General features: G+C 40.9%; 3 protein-coding genes across 3 annotated transcripts in view; 2 read left to right on the top strand and 1 right to left on the bottom strand.

The window, feature by feature from the left end:
• Window positions 1-5,874, top strand: part of LOC125309272 (piezo-type mechanosensitive ion channel component 2) — a 119,361-nt gene extending 113,487 nt beyond the window's left edge. Inside the window, exons 48-54 of the mRNA XM_048266069.1 lie at window positions 442-630; window positions 946-1,038; window positions 1,383-1,552; window positions 2,686-2,802; window positions 3,058-3,137; window positions 3,700-3,907; window positions 4,719-5,874. Of these exons, the coding sequence (XP_048122026.1) occupies window positions 442-630; window positions 946-1,038; window positions 1,383-1,552; window positions 2,686-2,802; window positions 3,058-3,137; window positions 3,700-3,907; window positions 4,719-4,971 (1,110 nt within the window). The 3' untranslated portion in view covers window positions 4,972-5,874. The remainder of the gene's footprint in view (window positions 1-441; window positions 631-945; window positions 1,039-1,382; window positions 1,553-2,685; window positions 2,803-3,057; window positions 3,138-3,699; window positions 3,908-4,718) is intronic.
• Window positions 5,875-8,270: 2,396 nt separating this feature from the next.
• Window positions 8,271-15,360, bottom strand: LOC125309960 (gamma-soluble NSF attachment protein-like). The gene is made up of 12 exons (XM_048267088.1): window positions 15,125-15,360; window positions 14,509-14,576; window positions 14,282-14,366; window positions 14,111-14,128; window positions 13,985-14,015; window positions 13,728-13,837; window positions 12,933-12,999; window positions 11,691-11,761; window positions 11,492-11,570; window positions 11,179-11,258; window positions 10,814-10,943; window positions 8,271-10,056 (listed from the first exon to the last, which is right to left on the bottom strand). The coding sequence occupies exons 1-12, from the start codon at window positions 15,175-15,177 to the stop codon at window positions 9,919-9,921; spliced, it is 930 nt and encodes a 309-aa protein (XP_048123045.1). The 5' UTR covers window positions 15,178-15,360; the 3' UTR covers window positions 8,271-9,918.
• A 515-nt stretch (window positions 15,361-15,875) lies between these two features.
• On the top strand, window positions 15,876-20,705 carry LOC125309970 (twisted gastrulation protein homolog 1-A-like). Its single transcript, XM_048267104.1, has 5 exons — window positions 15,876-16,066; window positions 16,866-17,017; window positions 18,257-18,356; window positions 18,866-19,129; window positions 20,167-20,705. The coding sequence occupies exons 2-5, from the start codon at window positions 16,892-16,894 to the stop codon at window positions 20,349-20,351; spliced, it is 675 nt and encodes a 224-aa protein (XP_048123061.1). The 5' UTR covers window positions 15,876-16,066; window positions 16,866-16,891; the 3' UTR covers window positions 20,352-20,705.
• The last annotated feature ends 484 nt before the right edge of the window (window positions 20,706-21,189 follow it).

Here is a 21,189-nt window from a genome sequence, read left to right as displayed (position 1 = left end):
GTGTAAAACAGTGATTTATTTGCATGGCTAGCCCGATGCCGAAGCATCGGGCTAGCCATGCAGTGCAGTGCAGGGGACAAGCCGAGATGGGCTATGAGACATACGTTCACACTCGGTATCATGTTTCGATACACTTTAGGTCAATATCACACCGGAATTCTCCTTTAACCTCTTTACTGTCAGATTTTACTTATTACTATTTATTTGTTGCTCCCCTGAAGATCTTCTAATTTGTCATTTGATAAAATATTTTTGAGTATGGTTTGAGTCTTTTAGTGTTATCTAAACCTGATATGAGGTCATTACTTGATTTATGTGTGATTTATTAAATAGAACATGTTTTAAGAACTGAGCTGTGTTGTGTAAAGTCCTGTTTGAGGTCATCTCCCACACTCTGTTGTCCTCTATTGACCACTGGCTCTGGCGTGTGTGTCTCGGCAGAGGTACCCTCAGCCCAGAGGTCAGAAGAAGAAGAAGGTGGTCAAGTACGGCATGGGAGGGATGATCGTCATGCTGCTCATCTGCATCGTCTGGTTCCCGCTGCTCTTCATGTCGCTGGTCAAATCTGTGGCCGGTGTGGTCAACAAACCCCTGGACGTGTCCGTCACCATTACACTAGGGGGCTTCCAGGTAGCCTTTAAGGGCATTTAGGAGTGTTTGTGTGGTCGATGTGTTCAGTAGTGTTTCTTTCATCAAGCTGAAATGTTTGAAATGGAGAAAGGGAGTAGTGAATGTTTTGGTTGAATATTATACCTGAGAACTCAAAGAACTCAAGTCAAGAAGTCAAAATAACACTCGGACAGAGTTACTCAGTGTGTCTGACCCGTCTGCAACCTCGCTGTTTGCCAGAATAACACCTCTTAGCATTTCTGCACAAATTTGCCAGAAATGAAGTGCAAGGGCTGACCACTGACTCTTAGCGTTATGTGATCCTATTTCGTCCAGCCCATATTCACCATGAGCGCTCAGCAGAATCAGCTCAAGGACATCACCGACGACGACTTTGAAAAGTTTGTGAACTCCTACACCTACGTTCCGGTAAGCACATGTCAGGGTCAAGTGTGATATGACAACAGACAGGCAAGCTTTTTAACACTGCATTTGTGTAATAGGATTGTGTTTGACATTTATACTGACAAATAAAGTCTAAAATAGTTAAAGCCCAGCTGTGACATTTCCCAATGTATACTCCTCCGTTAGTGTACAGTGCTGTGCTCTGAGGCTCTTATACGTCATATTAGCTTACGTATGTGTCTGTGTAGCCTCCACCATGTGTGGACCACTTATTACATTATTGTCTAATTAAGTAGGTCATATTAGAGCTAAATTGAGATTAGAAAATGTTATTACACCTTATGCGAGTGTCCACTCCTGGTCCACAGAGTGCTATGCAGTTCTTGGAAGCCTACACTAAGGAGGACATCACGGTGGCCGAGCTCGAGGGGAGCTCCAACTCCCTCTGGACCATCAGCCCCCCCAGCAGGAAGAACCTGATGGACGTCCTGAGCAAAGATGCCCCTTTTCCAGTCACCATGACGTGGTCCATCCAGAGGTACCGCCAACATGAGACAAAAGCTTCACCACAATGACTAGACCCAGAGCTTTACGCCAATAACCAGACTTAGATACTTACAGTATCTACATTATATAAGGGTTAATATCTAGAATCTCTAGAATCGTTCAGACTTGTCTTGAATTTTACAAATTTTCTACCCACTCTGGAGGTTTCTACATGAATAAGAGACACCACACCCAGACCATATTACAGTTTTTCTTAGTCGCTTTGATGCTTTTCTCAGATCAGAATGAGAATTCTCATAACTAATAGTTCAACCTCCACAACATTTAGTCATTTGTGCACATCATAGTAGCAATTTCTCCTTCCTCTGAACAAATTGCAAATGCTTTTGGACATGTATCAGTTGCTTTCGTACAATTGTCTGCTGTTTTATAACATTATCATTTGCTTATGTCATGTCAGTCAAAATGAACAATACTTATAGTCTTGAGTCATTACATACAAAATTGTTGAACTAGTTATCAAATTCTGTCACAATGCTTTAGAATTGCAAAGAGCATATACAGTAAAAATGTGAAACGTACATATTCAGTGTCTTGTACTCACTTACTCCCCTAACTATAGCAATGTGTAACATACTGTGGTTTTCAAATGGCTGTACAAGTAGTGTATAGTGCTGTCTTGAGCATGTTCAGGTAGTGTCGCCGAGTTCTGACCATTTTTTTTGCACTGGAAAACACTAAGAGAATAAGCTGTCATAATGAAAACATGGCAAAGCCATTTGACTATCTTGTTCATAAACAATGGTGTCAAGACTTCTCATTTTGATGACACTGCCAGTTTCATTGACATGAAGACTTGCTTTTGAGGAATGGACTCTCCATTTTGAGCAAGTAACTTTTGCACTAATTGTTTTGAGAAATGCACTAACTGCTGTGCAAATGTTAATAGTGATGTGAGAAAAGCACCAAAGCGACTGAGAAAAACTGTGATGTTTCTGAACCAGAACATTACTATATATTGACTACAAAGTGTCTGTAATATGGTCCACTAAAGAAGAAGCATTAATAGGTCATCAAATTTGTTTCATCAATTGTGACGCATAAATATATCATGTCAGTGCTTTGAAATTTTTTCCAAAATGTTTTTCTTGTTTCCTTTCCCAGGAATTTTAGCCTTGGGGCCAAAGCTGAGGTTGCGATGGATAAACATGTCACCTCCCTGGACATGCCAACGAAACAAGAGCTGATCGCTTTATTAAACGGGACAAGGAATAAGCCTGTGTAAGTGAACATGCCTGAGATGAGCCAAACCTGAGCGCAAATGGTTTCAACCCCTAGAGAAACTTGGTAGGCCAAGCACAAACAACCACACGCAGATGAGACCACAGGCGTCCTGTTTCGAAACGTAATGTTGTCATGGTAAAAAAAATAAAAAAATGAAATGTGATGGAATGCATAACCTCAACGACACTAAAGAAGACATTGTGAATATGCATGGTGGAACCATTTCCAAGACATCATTCCTTCTCTAAACAGGGTTATAAAACAAGTCTTCCCTTGCTTCCTTCGTGCCCCGAGTGACTCCAATGCCAAGCCCATTGATCAACTTTATGGAGGTAAAGAACAGATGCTTCTTCAGTTCAACAACAACACTAAAACTCTGAGAACTGACAAATGCCAAACTAGTTGACAAAAGCTGCTTCATTTGTGTCACTTGTTGCCTTAGTAAAATTTACTAATGTATTCTGTACACAGTATTCTTGGAGGATATATGAAGAGTTTGGTTCCAAAATGTATATCCTCCATTTTAATTAATTTTCATAAATCATTTCTATAATTTTTGTTTTCTAAGTAATTTCAGTGGAACTGTAATTGGGTTATTGTTATGTGATTTATCTTTACTCAGTCAAAACAACACAACTGCAATTGTACTGATATTACCTAAAATACACGATTAAATAATATGACTAATGTTTTCAAAAATGGAGATATAGTGTTTTAGAAGCAAACTCTTTATATGTACATATACCTTCCTAGTGCTGTCCACTGTACTGCACATACAGTAGGAAGAGTAATGTGTGAGAGTATAAGACACCAATGCAAATTATCAAATAATGATTTATGTTCCAAACAGCCGTTTGACTCATGTATCCTTCCTCCCTGTGTGTCTGTGTCCAGAGGACGGGTTTAAGGACATCCTGCTGGCGCTGGAGAGGACTCACAACAACGAGAACGAGATCCAGGAGTGGTGGATCGTGGACCAGCCGTCGGCAGGCCAGATGCAGATGAGCAGCGCCGCGGGGAGGAAGGTGGCGGCCGGCCTGCATCTCTACGTGTTCAGCGATAAAGTCAGCCCTCCGAGCCTCAGCTTCCTAGCCGGATACGGGTGAGCATATGTCCCACACCCAGGCCTCCGCATAGGCCCAGAGCACCACAGCTGGCCCTGGAGCACACCTGTTAGCAGTTCCACTTCCTTGCAAAAAGAGCTTCTTGCAGATTGGTATTCATACATTTACAGTTGTGCTCCTAAGTTTACAAAGATTACAAAACGGCCGAGTCTGACCAAAGACAGACTGTGGCGCAAAGATATCTGCTAGATATCTGCTGAAATGGGGTATTTTATTCCCCGGCCTAATTATATGGTTGTAAAGGGGCTTGTTAAATAGCTTCTCAGCATGTTTTGACAGACCAATGTTGCATACCGTCTATGTTAACATCAGAGAACAAAGCCATACTGTATACTGAGTTCACCCAAGATGACATGGAGAGGAATGAGTATTTTGCCTTGTTATTACCATTATCAAATGTATTATATGACGTTCTTAACCCTACCCTGAGGCACAGTAGTAACAGAACTCCTTTTTTGTATTGTAAGTATTAGTCAGTACTAGTGTGTAACTAGGTCCATTGAAACTGCTTCAGTGTCTGTGCCTGTGCTGAGTGTGAATAGGGGGATTCGATTTCTTGTAGCCGCCTGCAGTCGTCTTAAGCTGACTGCATACTGTGATTATTTCTGAGATTCTGGTATGTTTTCAAAGCGGAATTGTGCATACGTCATGGTTAAAAACGTATCAGAATCTCAAAAATAACCCTAGGAAATGCAGTCAGCTTAACACGGCTGCAGGCGGCTACATGAAGTCGAATCCCCCTAATCCAACGCTGACCTTTGACCTATGACCATCTCTTCCTCCTCGCAGCATCATGGGACTTTATGCCTCTGTGGTGCTCGTCATCGGGAAGTTTGTGCGCGAGTTCTTCAGTGGCATCTCGCACTCCATCATGTTCGAGGAGCTGCCGTGCGTGGACCGCATCCTCAAGCTGTGCACGGACATCTTCCTGGTGCGGGAGACCGGCGAGCTGGAGCTGGAGGAGGACCTGTACGCCAAGCTCATCTTCCTCTACCGCTCGCCAGAGACTATGATCAAATGGACCAGAGAGAAGACCAAATGAGGGCTTCCAAGCCCCCCCCAAATCCCCAAAGAAAAACAAATCGGCCTGCTGTGACTGATGTTCAGAGAGGGTCTTGAGGAGGAGGATGTGACATACAAAATAAGAGTAAGAGAGGGGTGCAGAAGAAGCACAACGAGTGGCAGGTGGAGCCCTGCACTGGACAAGCCCTCCACTGGACACTGATGCTGGAGAGGTCACCCCTCCTCCGCCTCCTCAGGGAGGACCCCTCTCCGCCTTCCATTAAATGTGACCTGAAACGTGAAGTACAGTATGTGTCATGTTAATGTGTATGATGATTTCGTGTGCACAACCTGACTCTGAAGAACTGTAGCCAGTCAGTCTTATCAGCGTGGTGTGATCACCGGCCAGGCAGTGGGGTTAAACAAAAAGGGAAATGGTGTCCCCACTGCCTGGATTTAGCCTCTTGTGTATGGGGTAAATATATGAACCTTCAGTTGTGCAATATTATAAGTTAAATACACCGTCCTGGTAGCTGGCTGTAAACTTGAAGCAGAGGAAGGGGGCAGTGACTGAAAGACACTTGCCACTTTTGAAGATATTTTGTTGTTGTTGTTGTCATTTTGTTTTGATTTTCTGAACTTGGAGGTGCGCTTGGGTACTTTGGAGAAATAACAGAAACAAAGGGAAGCTAGAGACTCAGTGAGATGCACCAGAGAGACCAAGTCGTGTTTGCTTTATTTGGTTTTGATGTCAGATAGGAATAAAGATGGGAGCTGTCATTGTTCTCAGGAAATGAATCTCATCTCAGTAGGATGTGGCTTGTGATATAGGAATGTGTGTTCCTAACTGTTGTGAAGTGACTTGTCCTCTTTGTATAAAAGAGGGAAATGTGGTGTAATTGTGGTTTAATGGCCTGAGAATAAAGCACATTTTGGATTGCTACATTTGTGTTCTTTTTGGTTGCACATGGTTATCCAAAACAGTTTTTCTCCACACAATTCTGAGCTCAAGGACAGTTGCAAAAACAGTAAGTAAACCCTTTGGAATGGCCTGAATGATTGTATTCATTTGGTTTAAATATGGTCTGATCTTCATCTGAAATACAATAATAAACTATTAATTAATTGCATTTATCTGGTCCATTGTTAATTACAATGTTGGTTGGAAACCCCAAGGTTAATGGCTTCAAAGTCAGTCAGTTTCAGTCAGTTCAAAGGCACAACACAGAACCTTCACTAAGGTAAACAAAACCCCTACAGCTTAACACATGAAGGAAATATATCATATATGATTATATACAGAAAAAACTAGAGCCACTGAAGAAGCACTGTTCTCCTTTTTTTCTTGAATTTCCTTGAATTTCCCCTGGGGATTAATAAAGTATCTATCTATCTATCTATCTATCTCCAAAAACATGGCTGTGCCCAAAACCAGAGAACACCTTGACTCACTACAATACTTGTAAAATAATGTACGGACTGATGAAATTACAGATTGATTTCTTTATAAAAAATGCAGCACTATATAGTTATGGATACACTTTTGTTGAAAGCGACATAGAAATACAAAACAATATAATACTTACATAGAAATATAACAGGGAATAAATTATAATGTTGGTCAGACTATAATAAGGAGAATAGCAATAATAAACAACAATATCAATTCAATCAATAACCTAATTAAATAAACTATTAAAATGAGGGGGAAAAGCAATAATAAACAATAATGTCCATTCAATCAATAATATGAAACAATAACAATAATAAACAATGTCAAATTAATCAATAGCCTAATGGAAATAAAACAATATTATACAAACCAAAACGCATAAGAAGAGCTTAATGAACTAAGTGCATGTTGAACAGCCTTTAGACCCCTCAGAGAACCAAGAGACCCAAAACGATCACAGGAACAGAGAACACTGGGCAACTCATTCCACCAACATGGAACCACAGAGGAAAAAAAGTCTTGAATTTGACCTAGCGTTTATGATTGGTCGACACAACAGACGCTCATCAGAAGGGCGGTTAGGGATGTACATCTTGATCATTGAATTAAAATAACAAGGAGCAGATCCAGTCAGTGTCCTATAGGCCAAAGTGAGAGATTTCAATTTAATTCTGGCTACCATAGGGAGCCAATGGAGAGTAACTAGGAGAGGAGTTACATGTGTCCTCTTTGGCTGATTGAAGACCAGGCTTGGAGATGACCATGGTCTGAACAAGAAGTTGTGTAGAATCGTGTCAGATAAGGTCTGATCTTCCTAATATTGTCATAGATAAACCAACATGATTTTGCAATTGAAGCTACATGCTCAGAGAAGTTAAGTCGGTCATCAATTACAACGCCCAAGTTACGTGCTGATATAGTTGGGGTCAGTGAAGTTGAGTCAAGCTGGATGTTAATCTGTTGGGGAATAGCAGTTTTAGCTGGAAACACCAAAAACTCAGTTTTTGAGAGATTAATCTGAAGGTGCCCATCTTTCATCCAGGCTGAAATATCCTCAAGGCATGCAGAAAAAGGCAGTCATCAGGTGGGAAAGACAGGTAAAATTGAGTGTCATCTGCATAACAGTGATAGTCTAATCCATGGGAGCGAATGGTCTCATCTAAGGAAGTGGTGTAAATTGAGAAAAGCAGGGGCCCTAATACTATATGACATAAAAGGACATCATGACAACACTATCCTAATTGCTGAAGTATAGTTGGGGAAGCTGTCATGATTTAGGGCAACTTTGCGGTCTCAGGGACCCAAGATTCAATCAATATGTCCAACAGAATAACAGCAGGGTGGCTCCCTGCCAGCTACAGCTAAGAATAATAACCATAAACATGAACATAATCTATACAGTGGCTTAAAAAAAACTATCTTTTGAAGTGGCCTCTCCTGACCTTAAGCAGTAGAGATGCTGTGGAATGACTTCAAGAGAGGCATTTAGACCAGATATATTATGAATGTGGATGAACTGAAGGAAGAAAGGGCTCAAATTCCTCCTGAACATTGTAGTTTCGTTTCACAGTTAGGAGGAGCGCTAAGATTAACATACTTTTCCCATCAGCACTGATAATGATTTATGGGTGAGTTCAATATAAAACAAGATGGGTGGGTTGCACCAACAAGGATTAAATTAATCGCGATTCAAGCGATTTGTAGATCCAGGTTTAGATAGATAGATAGATACTTTATTGATCCCCAAAGGGAAATTCAAGAATTACATTTTATTTAAATTACTTTTCTTTACATGGTTAGCTTAATCACATTGTTTTATATACGTGTGACTTAAATGAAGATCAGATTAAATGTTATGAATGTAATTAATGCGTAGAACCAAGTAATTCCAAAGAGCCACTTTATCAATATTTCACCAGTCACAGATTTTATCTTTAATTTGACACATACAACTTCACACTAAACACTGCAAACATTTGAATTTATTTGTAATTTTTCCATTATGATTCCCATTAAAATAATATATTGTTTAAGTTTGCAAAGAATGTCCATAATAAAAGGTTGACATCAAAACCTTTGACATGCAACACACAGAAGTTCCCTTGCAATTGAGAGATGTATACAACTTAGCATTCTTATCAATCACTTTACAGTTAAAACACAATAAGGCAATATCATAAGGACAACCACAGCATACTGACACAGTTTAGAGATACAAGCATTCAGTACAGGCATTCATGCAGGTTTGCAGATTTGTAGGTCGCCACTCAATTGGAGGCCATTCTTGGTTTTGGAAAATATAAAACCACTTGTAGAGCATTTCTTTCCAGCATAACAGCTGACTCCAAAGACAGGAATCAAACATTTCTAGGGGTGTCTACAAATTGTAAGACACTGTAAATCGTAAGGCATACAGTCTATAGTGTGCTGCTCATCAGTCTTTCACAATATCATTAAAAAACATGTCTTGGGTGAGCAGTTGGATGATTAAGGGATGTTGTGAGGTTTTTGGCATAGGGACATTAAGTGCTATCCCAATATACCATGGACAGAGTATAGGCTGATGTATACATTCTCCTGTTTTTGCTTCTGAAATTACAAAGGCATGCTGGGTAATTAGGAAGTGCTCAGGAAAAACCGTCCGGTAGGTAAATAAGTTTGGGATCATCAGCATATGGACTTAGTGCTACACATCTCTAAGGAAGTTTGCCAAGACAGGAAATAGATTGGTTGCATGACTTTTTGGAACACTGTTCATCTGTCCAACTATGCTTACATGACTATGACAATTCCACACATGCACCACATCTGTGCAAAAATATTGGAATCAACAAAAAGCCAACTATGCAAACATCTGATTAATATTAACTTTGCTCTTTTCACTAAAGAAGGAATTCAGTCAAACTCATGACCATGTTCTAATAGTAATCAACATCTCCAGACTACATAGGTCCCCTAGAGTGTCCACACACAAAGGAAGGCTCACCTGAATGTCTCAAATCTTCAAGTTTAGAGTGTTCAGCTTCTGGCACACACTCGTGTGCCAGAAAGCACAAGGCTGGAAGTCAGAAATCATGCAAAGAAATACCTGTCCCTCAATAATCACACACATCATAAACAAAAATCATCAAAATGATTGCGGGTTCACTTCATCAATCAGAAAAAGTGTTAAAATAAGAACTTATACAAAGATGTTTTTCAAGCATGAGGGTAGTAAATCGATGCTTTTAGTCTTTATATATCGAGAGAATATATATTACACATATTTTTCATAGTTTTACACATATACACTCATGCTTACAGAATGGCACCGCAGCAGGGCAGTTCAAGCCTCCAACGGATAAACCGCTGTGGAAGACTGCCCTCTACTGGAGGAGACTCATCATCACAACTGCAACAGAGGAGCTCCCTCTGCTGGGAACACCAACTCAGTGCAGCTGGTGCAGTCATCGGTGTGTGTGTGTGTGTGTGTGTGTGTGTGTGTGTGTGTGTGTGTGTGTGTGTGTGTGTGTGTGTGTGTGTGTGTGTGTGTGTCTAACACAGGCCCCCAGCATACTCGTCCTCCTCTTCGTCCGGCTGGGCCGCACTTGCTCCTGCATCACTGGCTGCGGCCAGCGGCTTCTTCTTGTTGCCGCCGCCCGGCACTCTCAGGCTGAGGGCCAGCTTAGCGTACTGTACAACACAAGAGGACACAACAGGGCCGTCACAGTCCAAACTGAAAATTGTCAACTTTTCTTGTAAAAGGGCACCAATCATGTAGGTTATACAATAGGTAATAGAAATTGGACTTCAAATGAGATTAAGGGTTAACTATTTCACCAACCAGATATGTCATCTTTGTGTGAGCATATTCTATCAGGCAGTTACGACTATAGGGATTTATAGTATATATATATATATATATATATATATATATATATATATATATATATATATATATATATATATATATATATATATATATATATATATATATATATATATATATATATATACACATACACACACACACCCAGACACTTAGACTTGAGAATTTTGAATGAAAATCTGAATATATATTGAGAAATATTTAATTTCCTTAACAGCATGCCACAATATATATATATATGTATGTATGTATGTATGTATGTATGTATGTATGTATGTATGTATGTATGTATGTATGTATAGGGCTAGCTGTAGAGCTCTACAACTAAAGCACTGTCAAAACAATGATCACTAAATACAGTATTCTAAATGGACCGGTACCTAGAGGAATTTACCAGTGCATAGCCTTACCTGTAGTACCTGTAACTCCCTACACACTGACATTTTTCAGGTAAAAAGGGGGAAGAAATCAGACATATGAGAAAAGCTTTTTATCACTACATGCTTTTGAGACTAGTGCGGAGAATCAGGTCCATAAGGAGAAGAGGAGGACATTACTCACATCGTTATCCATGTACTTGAGTAATGGCGAGTTGCACACTCTGTACACCTGGTCTTCATCCTGCTCGTCATAGCCTTGTAGTAGCTCCTCCATAGCGATACAATCCTCACTCCCACTGAACCCTGGGATACTGAGGGAATGATGGACGTCATGTGAATCACATGGTTCTACACATCTGATTTCAAATATACACTGGAGAGATGTTAGATTCCTAGTGCTATAGGGAGGGGCTTTCACACAGCGGCCAACAGCCAAGCCCAGTTCCACATGAACATTTATCTTCTTCTAACCAGGAAAAAAAGAGATGCTATTAGAGCTGACCGCCGGCAGGTCAGACAAAAAGCAAGATGTGAAGACAGGTGTACCTGTAACTTTCTCTAACGCATTTATCAGCGGCCACGAAATCCGCTCGGTGAAGTTGGACGAGCACTTGGGCGATGGTTTTCTGAGGCAAAAATAATTTCAATAGGGAAGAAAGTAAATTACAAGATACCACCGTGATTTGATAGACCACAAATACACAAAATGTAAATGATCCATGAGGCATCAGGAACAGAATAAATGGAAGTGACAGTGAACATTCAGTCAACATCCCTTCATGTCATAGGTGTGAACTGTCATATTCCAGATCATTACTGCCTCCCTATGATACATGCAAGAAAACTGCTTGTACCATACCTTAAAACATGTTGGATAATTCTCTATTTCTTTGTACATGTTCTTCTCCTTCTGAAGGGACACAGCAGCCTCGTCAAATCTGGCAGAAGAGGTGAGACCAAGCATGAGTAAGCTTATACTGCACACTGTTCAAAAATAAACAAAGAAAAATAAACCCTGTGTAATTACAGGGTGCAAGGTTTTCAGGACCTTTACTTACTTGCGTTGCCTAACAAGAAGTCTGGAACACTTTCCTAGCATTTCAGATGCCTGGCGAAGCCGGTCCTCATTCTACAAAACCAACCACAAGGTTAAAAGTCCAGTCAACAGCTTTGACCTTTTTCAAACACATTCAACAACAACAACGCAATACATACATATGCAATACATCATATTTAATTAATACATTTTGTGCTTTAAAATAGGATGATGGGGAAAAACATCATTCCAGCTAAGCATTCAATAATGAATACTGAATATTATGTTAGAAACCTTTATTTAATGAATTTAGGCATGGCTGCATGTGACATTTTTACAGATAAAAATGACATGTCTAACAGCTATTTTGAGTTAAGGCTATGTTTATTGTTCATCATATGAAATTTGCAACGATGTGACTCAACAACCTTTGGTAGCCTATATGTGACATCACACTCTGTCTGCCAATCATTGTCTGTAGATGATCAAATCAAATAAGCCTAAAACTTTGATATAAGGCTATATGTTTAGCCGACTGAATAACTTAAAGATATAGAAGACAAACCATTTTGTAGAAAGATGCATCATTGTATGAGATTTGCAACGATGTGACTCAAAAACAGTCTAGGTAGCATAAGTGACATGCCGCTCTGTCTGCCACTGGTTGTCTAGCTGTGTGCCATTCTGAAATGTCCTTAAATTCCATTAGCCTATCACTCGTTTCAATTTGGGACCTTGCAGTCGGAATTCATTTCATCACTTGGGCTATTTGAAGTGTCAGTTTTTTGCATCTCATGTTTATGTCATTTTGAATAGCCACTGCATGCCCGTGTTGTTGCAAAATCCACAGAAACCATTTTAAACAAGCAAACTGCATACAGTCTTTATTGTTGAGGTCAGACATGCTAATCATCTAAATATCCCACGTGATTCAGTACTACCAAAACTCAGCTTACCCTCTCTGTCTCTGGCCCTGCGCTGTGCTGTGTGAGAGGGGGAGTGGCTACAGTAGAGTGGAGAAAGCCAATGTGTGCTTCTCTTACTGATATATTTAACAATATATTTTGCATTACTTATCCAAACAACATCACATTTGGCACTGTACTCATGCACATAGCAAGTCTTCTGTCAAGTTGGAAATCCATCGGACTAACGGTTCAAGAGATATGCGAATAACAGACACACACACACACACACACACAGACAGACAGACGTTCCTGTAACTTATAGATAGATAGACAAGTTACAAGTTAACATTGATTACCTCATATACTGATCCAGCTTTCTGGTAGAGGTCCACTGCTTTAGCAAGATCCACTGGTTCTATTAATCTAAAAAAAAAAAAAACAATTGAAACGTAGATTTGGAATTATGTGAAAAAAGAATGATTCAATCCAACATCACAATCGTTAAGGTAGAACAATATAGTTCCCATTCAATGACTTAATTGACAATGTGACGCTTCAAGATTGAAACATTACACAAATAAATATTGAATGGGAGTTATATGATGTGCAGTCCATTACATGCTACAGTGTTAGAAGATGCAGAACAGCACTCATCCTCATGTTTGGGATGTGTAGGACTTCTTTCTTTATCTAAGCCAGTGGCATTTTGAGGAACCCAATGCATTTTTACACAGGCTCAAGTGGTTGTTATAAAGTAGTCCAATATCTCTCTTACACAGCTCAGTCAACATCATATGAGCATATTTCATTTACATTACATTAAGCAGACATTTTTCATCCAAGGTGACCTGCATATGTCAATTCTATTACAAGGGATTACACTGTCCCCAGAGCATCTTGGGGTTAAGTGCCTTGCTCAAGGGCACAACGGTGGAAGCCAAGAGTTGAACCCACTACATTCTAGTTAACCACTACGCTACCACCGCCTTCCTCGCTGGGCGCCCCCGTTACAGCCTATGATAATGTGTGTGACATAATTCATCATCAGTAACCATAAGTCAGTGTGCCTTGCCATTTTGGCTTGATGTGTGGTGCCCCTTATCCCCAAAAAGGTTGAAGTCGCTGATCTAAGCACTTGCATGTCCACTCACTTTCCAGCCCTGTCCAGTGCTATAGCTGCAGTGTCTGGAGTGCCATTCTCCACATACATCATACTCGCTCTTTCAATATACTGAATAGCTTCCGGTATCCTCTGCATGTCCTAAAGAACAAAACAGAACAGTGGTCAGCCAACTGTAAAAACAATCCTCTTACTCCGGTTTGCAACTGCTTCAGATGTAACAGTTTCTTTATGTTGTATTAAGAAGGCTAAATGAAATCACAATTTTGCTCTGTTTCTGGAACATACCTTCAGCATCATCCCTGCTTGTTCAAGTGCTCTATAAAAAACAGAAATCAAATGTACTGGTTGCAATAATTAGTCATAATAAAATACATAACATTAAGATATTTTAAATTCATACAAGTTACTTACTTTGCAGCATGAAACAGACTGTATACTGAATCAAGGAGAAATGTATATATCAATGTTGCAACTTTTTTTCCTCAGCTCTAAATATTTGATCACTGTATTATTATAACAAAAATGAGCTGTTATTTTAACCTTCACATAAGAACTTCACAGAGGGTGAGGCTGTAAGGATACGTTCTGTTGTTGGCGTGGGCCTCTGCCTCCTGCAGATATGCCTCTTTGGCTTCCTCCAGTTGCTTTGCATTTTTGAAAGCAACAGCTGCAAAAACAAATACACAGACGCATAAGCAAAACACCGGCTGTTCATGAGTACTTAAAGCATGTTTCTACAGAAGGATGCTATTAAACAATTAAACTAGACTTAAATTTCCGCATCTTTGTCATGGAGAAGTAGCACAAACCTGCTTTGCCGTACTCTGACGCAGCACTATCGTAGTCTGGCTTCCACTTCATGAAACTTGTCTTCAGACTGTAGTAGATTAAGTAGTTTTTGTGATGAATGGGGCAGAAAGAGGACAACAGCTAACAGTCAATTTAAGACGAGAGGTATGATATATTAGTATCATAATCTTGTCTCTTGAATGTGGTTAGGCAGGCAGCCTATTATGAATGCACCGTCATGAAAGGTATGATCAACCAAAGCAGGAGTGTCAGGTTCCTATAGGCCTTGTTAAAATATGTTTTTATGTATACGCAAACTACCAATAAACAGGACAAATCGACGTCGCAATCTGTCAATTAGGCTATGCTGTTTTTAAGCTTGACTTCACTTATACCTTGCTGTTAACGTTACACTACGAGCATCGCCTAAGTAAACAGGCTACCACTGCACTTAAATCGTACTCCATTTCTCAGTGGTAAATGCATAACACATTTATTTACAGCGGAAACACTAGTTTAAAGGTAGCTGGTTGCCATTTACACACAGCTAACGTTAACATTATACAGTCACAACAAGCTAGCTATTGATGGCTAGCACAGCTCAGGTTGGCTCACAATGCAAAATGAATCACTTACTATTTCTCTGCTTTGGCAATGTGCTCATGGGCTTCGTTTATCTTCGCAGCCATTGTAACGTTATAGTATTAGCCCTTTCACCATGTATATAAAGGCAATGAAACCGTTTAAAACAACTCTGTTTTCTGGGCACTGTTAGCATTAGCAAACTGCTGTTTAGACTCCTGACTGTCGCCAACGTCGACGAAGGTGATGACTACGGGAGCCGACGAGCTGTGCATTTTGCTGTCTTCACGCATCCCGTGCTTCTTGCGTTTTTTTTTATTATAGGCTAGACGTTTCAGTCTGTCATATTGCAGTTCAGGATGTCCCTAATATACCACACCATAGACTGTATATATTGAACAGTCTATGTACACCACAGAACACATTTAAGAACACGCGCTGGTTATCGCATGGAAAACCATCTCACTACCACCAGTAAAATATGGCAGGCCTATCCAATTGCAAATAAAACGGATAAGGCCACAAATCTGTTGCATGTGTAATGCTAAAATAATTTATGTAATCACAATAGCCAACTTGCGATTAATATGACACATAAGACTGGTTGAATTTAATTTCTTGTCATTGAAGCTGCAGCTTTTTGTAGCTAAGTTAAAACTAAATGTTGGCTAGAGCATCTGTAAGGGGGGTTGTGAAACTGAATCAAAAGGGACAACATTCCACAGCAAAACAGCTATCCAGTTTGTGACTCTTTCCTACACCGCTCGCATTGAGAAGCAGGCACGATGCTTAGGCACGATGTGGGCTGCTCGTGTTCTCACCTGTACTTTTATGGTCCTGTGTCTTTAAGGCGCAGACTGCTTCTCTCGCTTTGTGTAGAGGGAAGAGTCACGCCATCGAGACAGAACATGCCTTAATTCTGAAAAGTTGATGAAAAATAAAAGTATAGTCGACAATCACCTTGGGAAGCGAGGAGTAAACGTTTTATTTTAAAAGGTAAGTTCCCCGTCTTAAGCATTGATGTCTACAATTTTCTTTCGCGCATGCTTTGAAATGGAGCCAGAAAGCCTGATGCCTGTTTCTTCCTGTCCTGTTATGCCTTACAAAAAGGTGCTGGTATTCGCCCCTCGTTACGTCTTTCGAAACATGAGCAGAAAATAAGTGACCCAATTTACTTAGTTTTTTTGGATACATTGTTTGTCATTTGGATACATTGTCGGCTTTGAGAATGATACTTTATAACAATATATCTTAAGGGAGAAACTTTCAGTGATCCATTGGGGAGTCAAATGACAAACTGATGCACGAACATGAGGAACGCATTATTAAAATTAGGCTGTCTTTTCAACGCGGCTTAAAGAAAATGGTAGTCAAAGTTTCACTTGTTTTGAATATTAAGAAATGGGGCGATATGGCAGGTTGTTACATTTTTGTTGTAGCCTACGACGTGAAGTATGACTAGCCTAACGGTAGTTTTGATTTTAAAATGAGTTCCCTTTTTGGAGGGCGATTCCTGCCTGACGCCGATATAGCGTGTCGCTGTGGAAATTGTTGGTACCTTTGAAGTGATTGACGTTTGCATAACAATAACGAGAGACAAAGAATTAAATTAGCTGTACCCTGTAACTTTTGCGTGTCTGGCCGTCTGTTGATTGTACCTTGATAGTGATCTTGTAAAGCTACACTCCCCCACACAACAGCACCAGAGTTCTGTCTCTCTTGACATGCTCTTGATTTTTTTTTAGTTACTACCTTTGTTAACTTTTAGCTAACCGATTTTGTCTGGTTACCTTAGGTTGGGTTTGATTCGTTCGTGCCGGAATGAAGTCTGCCCAAACCCAAATATCTCTCCTCGCTGGGCTGCTCTTTCTTCTCTCGGGACTCTCACTTGTCACCGCCTGTAATAAAGCGCTGTGTGCGAGCGATGTCAGCAAGTGTCTGATTCAGGTAAGAGCGGGATCTATTTAGGCCTACTTTAGGCCTTGGCATGGGCATCATTTCAATTATGTATTTTAGAATAATTATATTTTCTTTATTTAGGCTACAATATTGTAGCCTTTTGAGCTAGATTACTAGGACAGTAGGTTAGGGTGTGGGTGTTCAGTTGAGCACTGTTTTGAGACATGTCGTACTGCATTATAGTATGGGGGATAAACTTTAACTTTCTCCTAGTAGCTGACAGGGCACTGTTGACAACTTAGCCAATCCTAACAACCCCCTCCCCTCCAAAAATCCCATGCACCAGGACCTCAGAGTCCATTAAGGTCTGATATGTCTGGGGGAAAAGATAAACAGACAAAGTAACCTCTCTACTTAGCTTTTTCGATGGAGGTTCGTTTTCTCCATCCCTGTGCACATCTGGAATTTGACCTCTACACCCCCCCCTACCTCCCTCCTTCTGTCCCTGCCCCTCCTCCTCTCCATGTGCTACTCCCAAGCAGTGGAAGCAGCTTGACGTCGCCCTGAGCGCCCGGGCTCAAGCCACAGCGCTCTGATTCCCTCTAATGGCTTCTAAATGCGTACAGTCTGTTTTGATATGTGGTAGATGGGCTGTGTCATGTTGTAATAAGCATGTGGGTGACACATGGCCGGGGTGAAAAGAGAAAAGGCTTTCCCCCTGCCGTGAGCAAACACCCTCCAGACTAACTGCAGTGCCACTCATGTCTGAATACAGTGAGTTTCCAGGATTTGTGCCCAGCATTGTGTTTTATTTTTGGTTTTTTACACAGCCTATCTGGTGTGGGCGATGTGGCATTTTCACTACTGTTCAAGGAATCAGAATTAGTTTTATGACTAGCAAACCAGCTGATCACTCCAAGCAAGCAGTGAAGCTTGATTAGACCTCCTTGAGGCACTGCAATTGTTGTAAAATTGTATTGAACAAAGCAGCTGATTAAATGTAAGTAAGTTATGACTTGTACACGGTCTCCTTTTGTAGCTTTAATATCAGGTCAATATAACTCTTTGGATAAAAGCATCAGCGTAATGAATACATGTTAATAAATGTAAATGTATTTGATTAAAAAACAATCCCATTACATAACTTACATAGGACACTGAGTTAAAATTCAGCTGGAGCTCGTCGGTGTGTGAAAAAAAGAATGTGGTAGGGTGCAGCCAGCTCTTCCAGCAGCCTCGGGGAATGTGTTTGTTTATTGTACTCTATGGTGTTGTTTGGACGTACAGGAGTTGTGTCAGTGTCGGCCGTCCGAAGGCAACTGCTCGTGCTGCAAGGAGTGTATGCTCTGTCTCGGCACACTGTGGGAGGAGTGCTGCGACTGTGTGGGTGAGTGTGTGCGTGGAGGTGATTTTATCCAGGCTAAGTCAGAACTTGACTGCTCTAAATGAGTTGGCCATCCGGGAGCAGTCTGTGTGGAGGTTCTGTTTCCTCACAGGGCAAACCTCTTAATAATTCTCTTAATAATTTTGTCCTTAACCACACATATCACTGTGCTGTTTTTGAGACATTGTTTTATTTCTGGCCTTAAACATATTAGTAATGCTATTGCAATATTATATTATTACTGGACAACTTGATTGAAGAGTGGATTATATCCAAAATATGAACAATTAATTGATGTTTATGTTTGTGTATTCATTTACATTTTACAGGATAATGATACAGAAAATGAATAATAGTAGACAATGAAAACAGACCCACAGTTCCGTTGTGAAAGCAATAGTTCATTGAGTATTCTATCAGTGTTGACTTTTTCAAATAATGGTCAAATGAAATGCCTTACTAAATGGATGTTTTGCCAGAGTCTGACTTCAGTGCACATGTTGACCTTGTAGGAATGTGCAACCCCAAGAACTACAGCGACACACCGGCCACGTCCAAGAGCACCGTGGAGGAGCTCTACCGACCAATCCCGTCGCTCTTCCGCGCCCTGACCGAAGGCGAGGCACCCATCAACATGATGGTGGTGTCCTTCCCTGTGGCCGAGGAGCTCTCCTACCACGAGAACCTGGTCTCCTTCCTGGAGACGATGGAGGACCAGCACCAAAACATCTCGCTGCCTGGAAACAGCATCCATGCCACGTACGATACCAGCCAAGGTAAGACCTCCAGTGAGTTGCATTATTCGCCCACTCTGTAAAGGAACTGTGTGATATCACTTTCTTAATAAACATTTGTCTGTATTAAATAACTATTGTTGCAGTTCACATGGAAATACCAGTAACAGCTGGAAATTTTTCTCGATCATATCTATAACACAAGAAAGCCACAAGCAAATTAGGAATGTAGGGGGCTTACCATAACTTGGCCCTTTTGACAGATGAATGGCTTCCATTAGCTTTCCTGTTAGCAGAGGCTGTACAGCCGGTCTGGTTTGGGTATTATGACAGCCCAGCCCAGCCCAGGTCTTTCATGTGTGCGCGCTCTGCTGCACGCCAGAGCCCTACACTCACTTGAGCTGATCCTAATTGATTTGGAGCCAGATGTGTGCTTCCGCCCGCCATACTGCGCTGGCTCAACCTGTGACCCAGATCCGTTTCTCCCACCGAGGATGAGGAGTGTGTGTGCATGTGGAAATGAGCTGGGGTGGAGTGGGGGGTGGGGGCTCTCATTAATCAGCCATCCAGCAGTGAGGGACGTGGTCCATGCTCCCCATGGAGGATAGGAACCTCTGTGAGATGTCTTAGCACCAGTTGGTCTCCTACATACTTTATATTGTATGTAAAGTCTGGCGAGGAAGTGGCCTTTGGGAATGTGCCTGACAACAGCTAGTTCCGCACCAGCAGGATCCGGAGCGTGTAGGCAAATGCTGGAGATGGGAATCAGAGCTGTTGATGACGGTATTTGCTTTAAGCGGATAGTTGTTTGCCCAAACCCCACATTGTACTTTGACATTTTCTTGAGTTGTAATGAATGCTTTAGGGGGTTATTCACACCTGTGTGGTAGGGTATAATCATGTTCAGGTGGTACACACATACATTATTATGTGTTGCAGCGGAACATACATGCTTAACACGCAAGCAGAGCTAGGGAAACTGTAGCTTAGTGCTTATTAGCACTTAAGGGAAACATACTACTTAGGATCTCAGTGTGAGTGTCACTAATGATGGCACGGTCCTCTCCATCACCCCTCAGCCAACAGCATGTGCACCGTGGTGTACTTCGACGACTGTGTGTCCATCCACCAGTGCAAGCAGTACTGTGAGTCCATGGGAGGATCCAAGTACCGCTGGTTCCACAACGCCTGCTGCGAGTGCATTGGCCCTGAGTGCTTGGACTATGGCAGCAAAGCTGTGAAATGCATGAACTGCCTCTTCTGATCGATGGAAGCTACTTTGGGTTGGCCCCAGGAGGGTGTCATTATTGTTGGTGCCTTAAAGGGGCGCTCTATCGGGACAACAGGGATATAGATCATGTCAACAGAGGGATTTGTCTTGTAAAAAATACAGTATGCTACAATATTGTGATGGAAAATATTAGCCCTTATTTTAATGTTTTTGTTTCTATTGTTTTACCTTGTATAAATAACACACTACATTTTATAGCTGTCTAGCAAATATATATATATGGATTTTTCTGTCTTTAAACTTCCACGAATGTAGATGCTAGTCTGCCGCTCTTCCAGCTTTGGTAGGTTGGTTCATATTATACCAAATAAACCATTTTGAGATAAATATATAGAGGTTGATAGTATTTGCAGTTAAGATTCCTTTTGCTGCCTTTCAGTCTACCTATTACATGTCTGGACTTAGTTATTCCAATTCCAGATGTTTTTTTTATTAAATGCACATCATGTTTTTTATGTAAACTATAAAGAGAATGTATTTCATCAGCTTTGACTTTGTGACTTGGAAGAGAAACAGGAATTCGTAAAACCCAAACCCAAACATGCTGTGTTATTTATTTTAGTACACCTTACGCTATAAATCTGTACTGCTAAGATGCAAGAGTGGAATCCCTGTTGATCCTGGTCTCACAGTCCTCCATGTTGATTCACTCTCCGTTTTTCATTTCTTAAGACATGCTTATTGGAGAAAAACAGTTCACATTTGGTTCAAGTTAAATGTTGGCATTGGATTGGGCAAGGATGCAACTGCTGAAGAGTGTGTGTGTGTGTGGGGTGTGGGGGGGGGGCAGAATAGGGAGTGGATCCCTTTT

This window comes from Alosa alosa, chromosome 16 (genome assembly GCF_017589495.1).
Source record: "Alosa alosa isolate M-15738 ecotype Scorff River chromosome 16, AALO_Geno_1.1, whole genome shotgun sequence".
In the NCBI taxonomy this organism is placed as follows: Eukaryota; Metazoa; Chordata; class Actinopteri; order Clupeiformes; family Clupeidae; genus Alosa; species Alosa alosa.
This window is presented reverse-complemented; position numbering and strand designations above follow the sequence as displayed.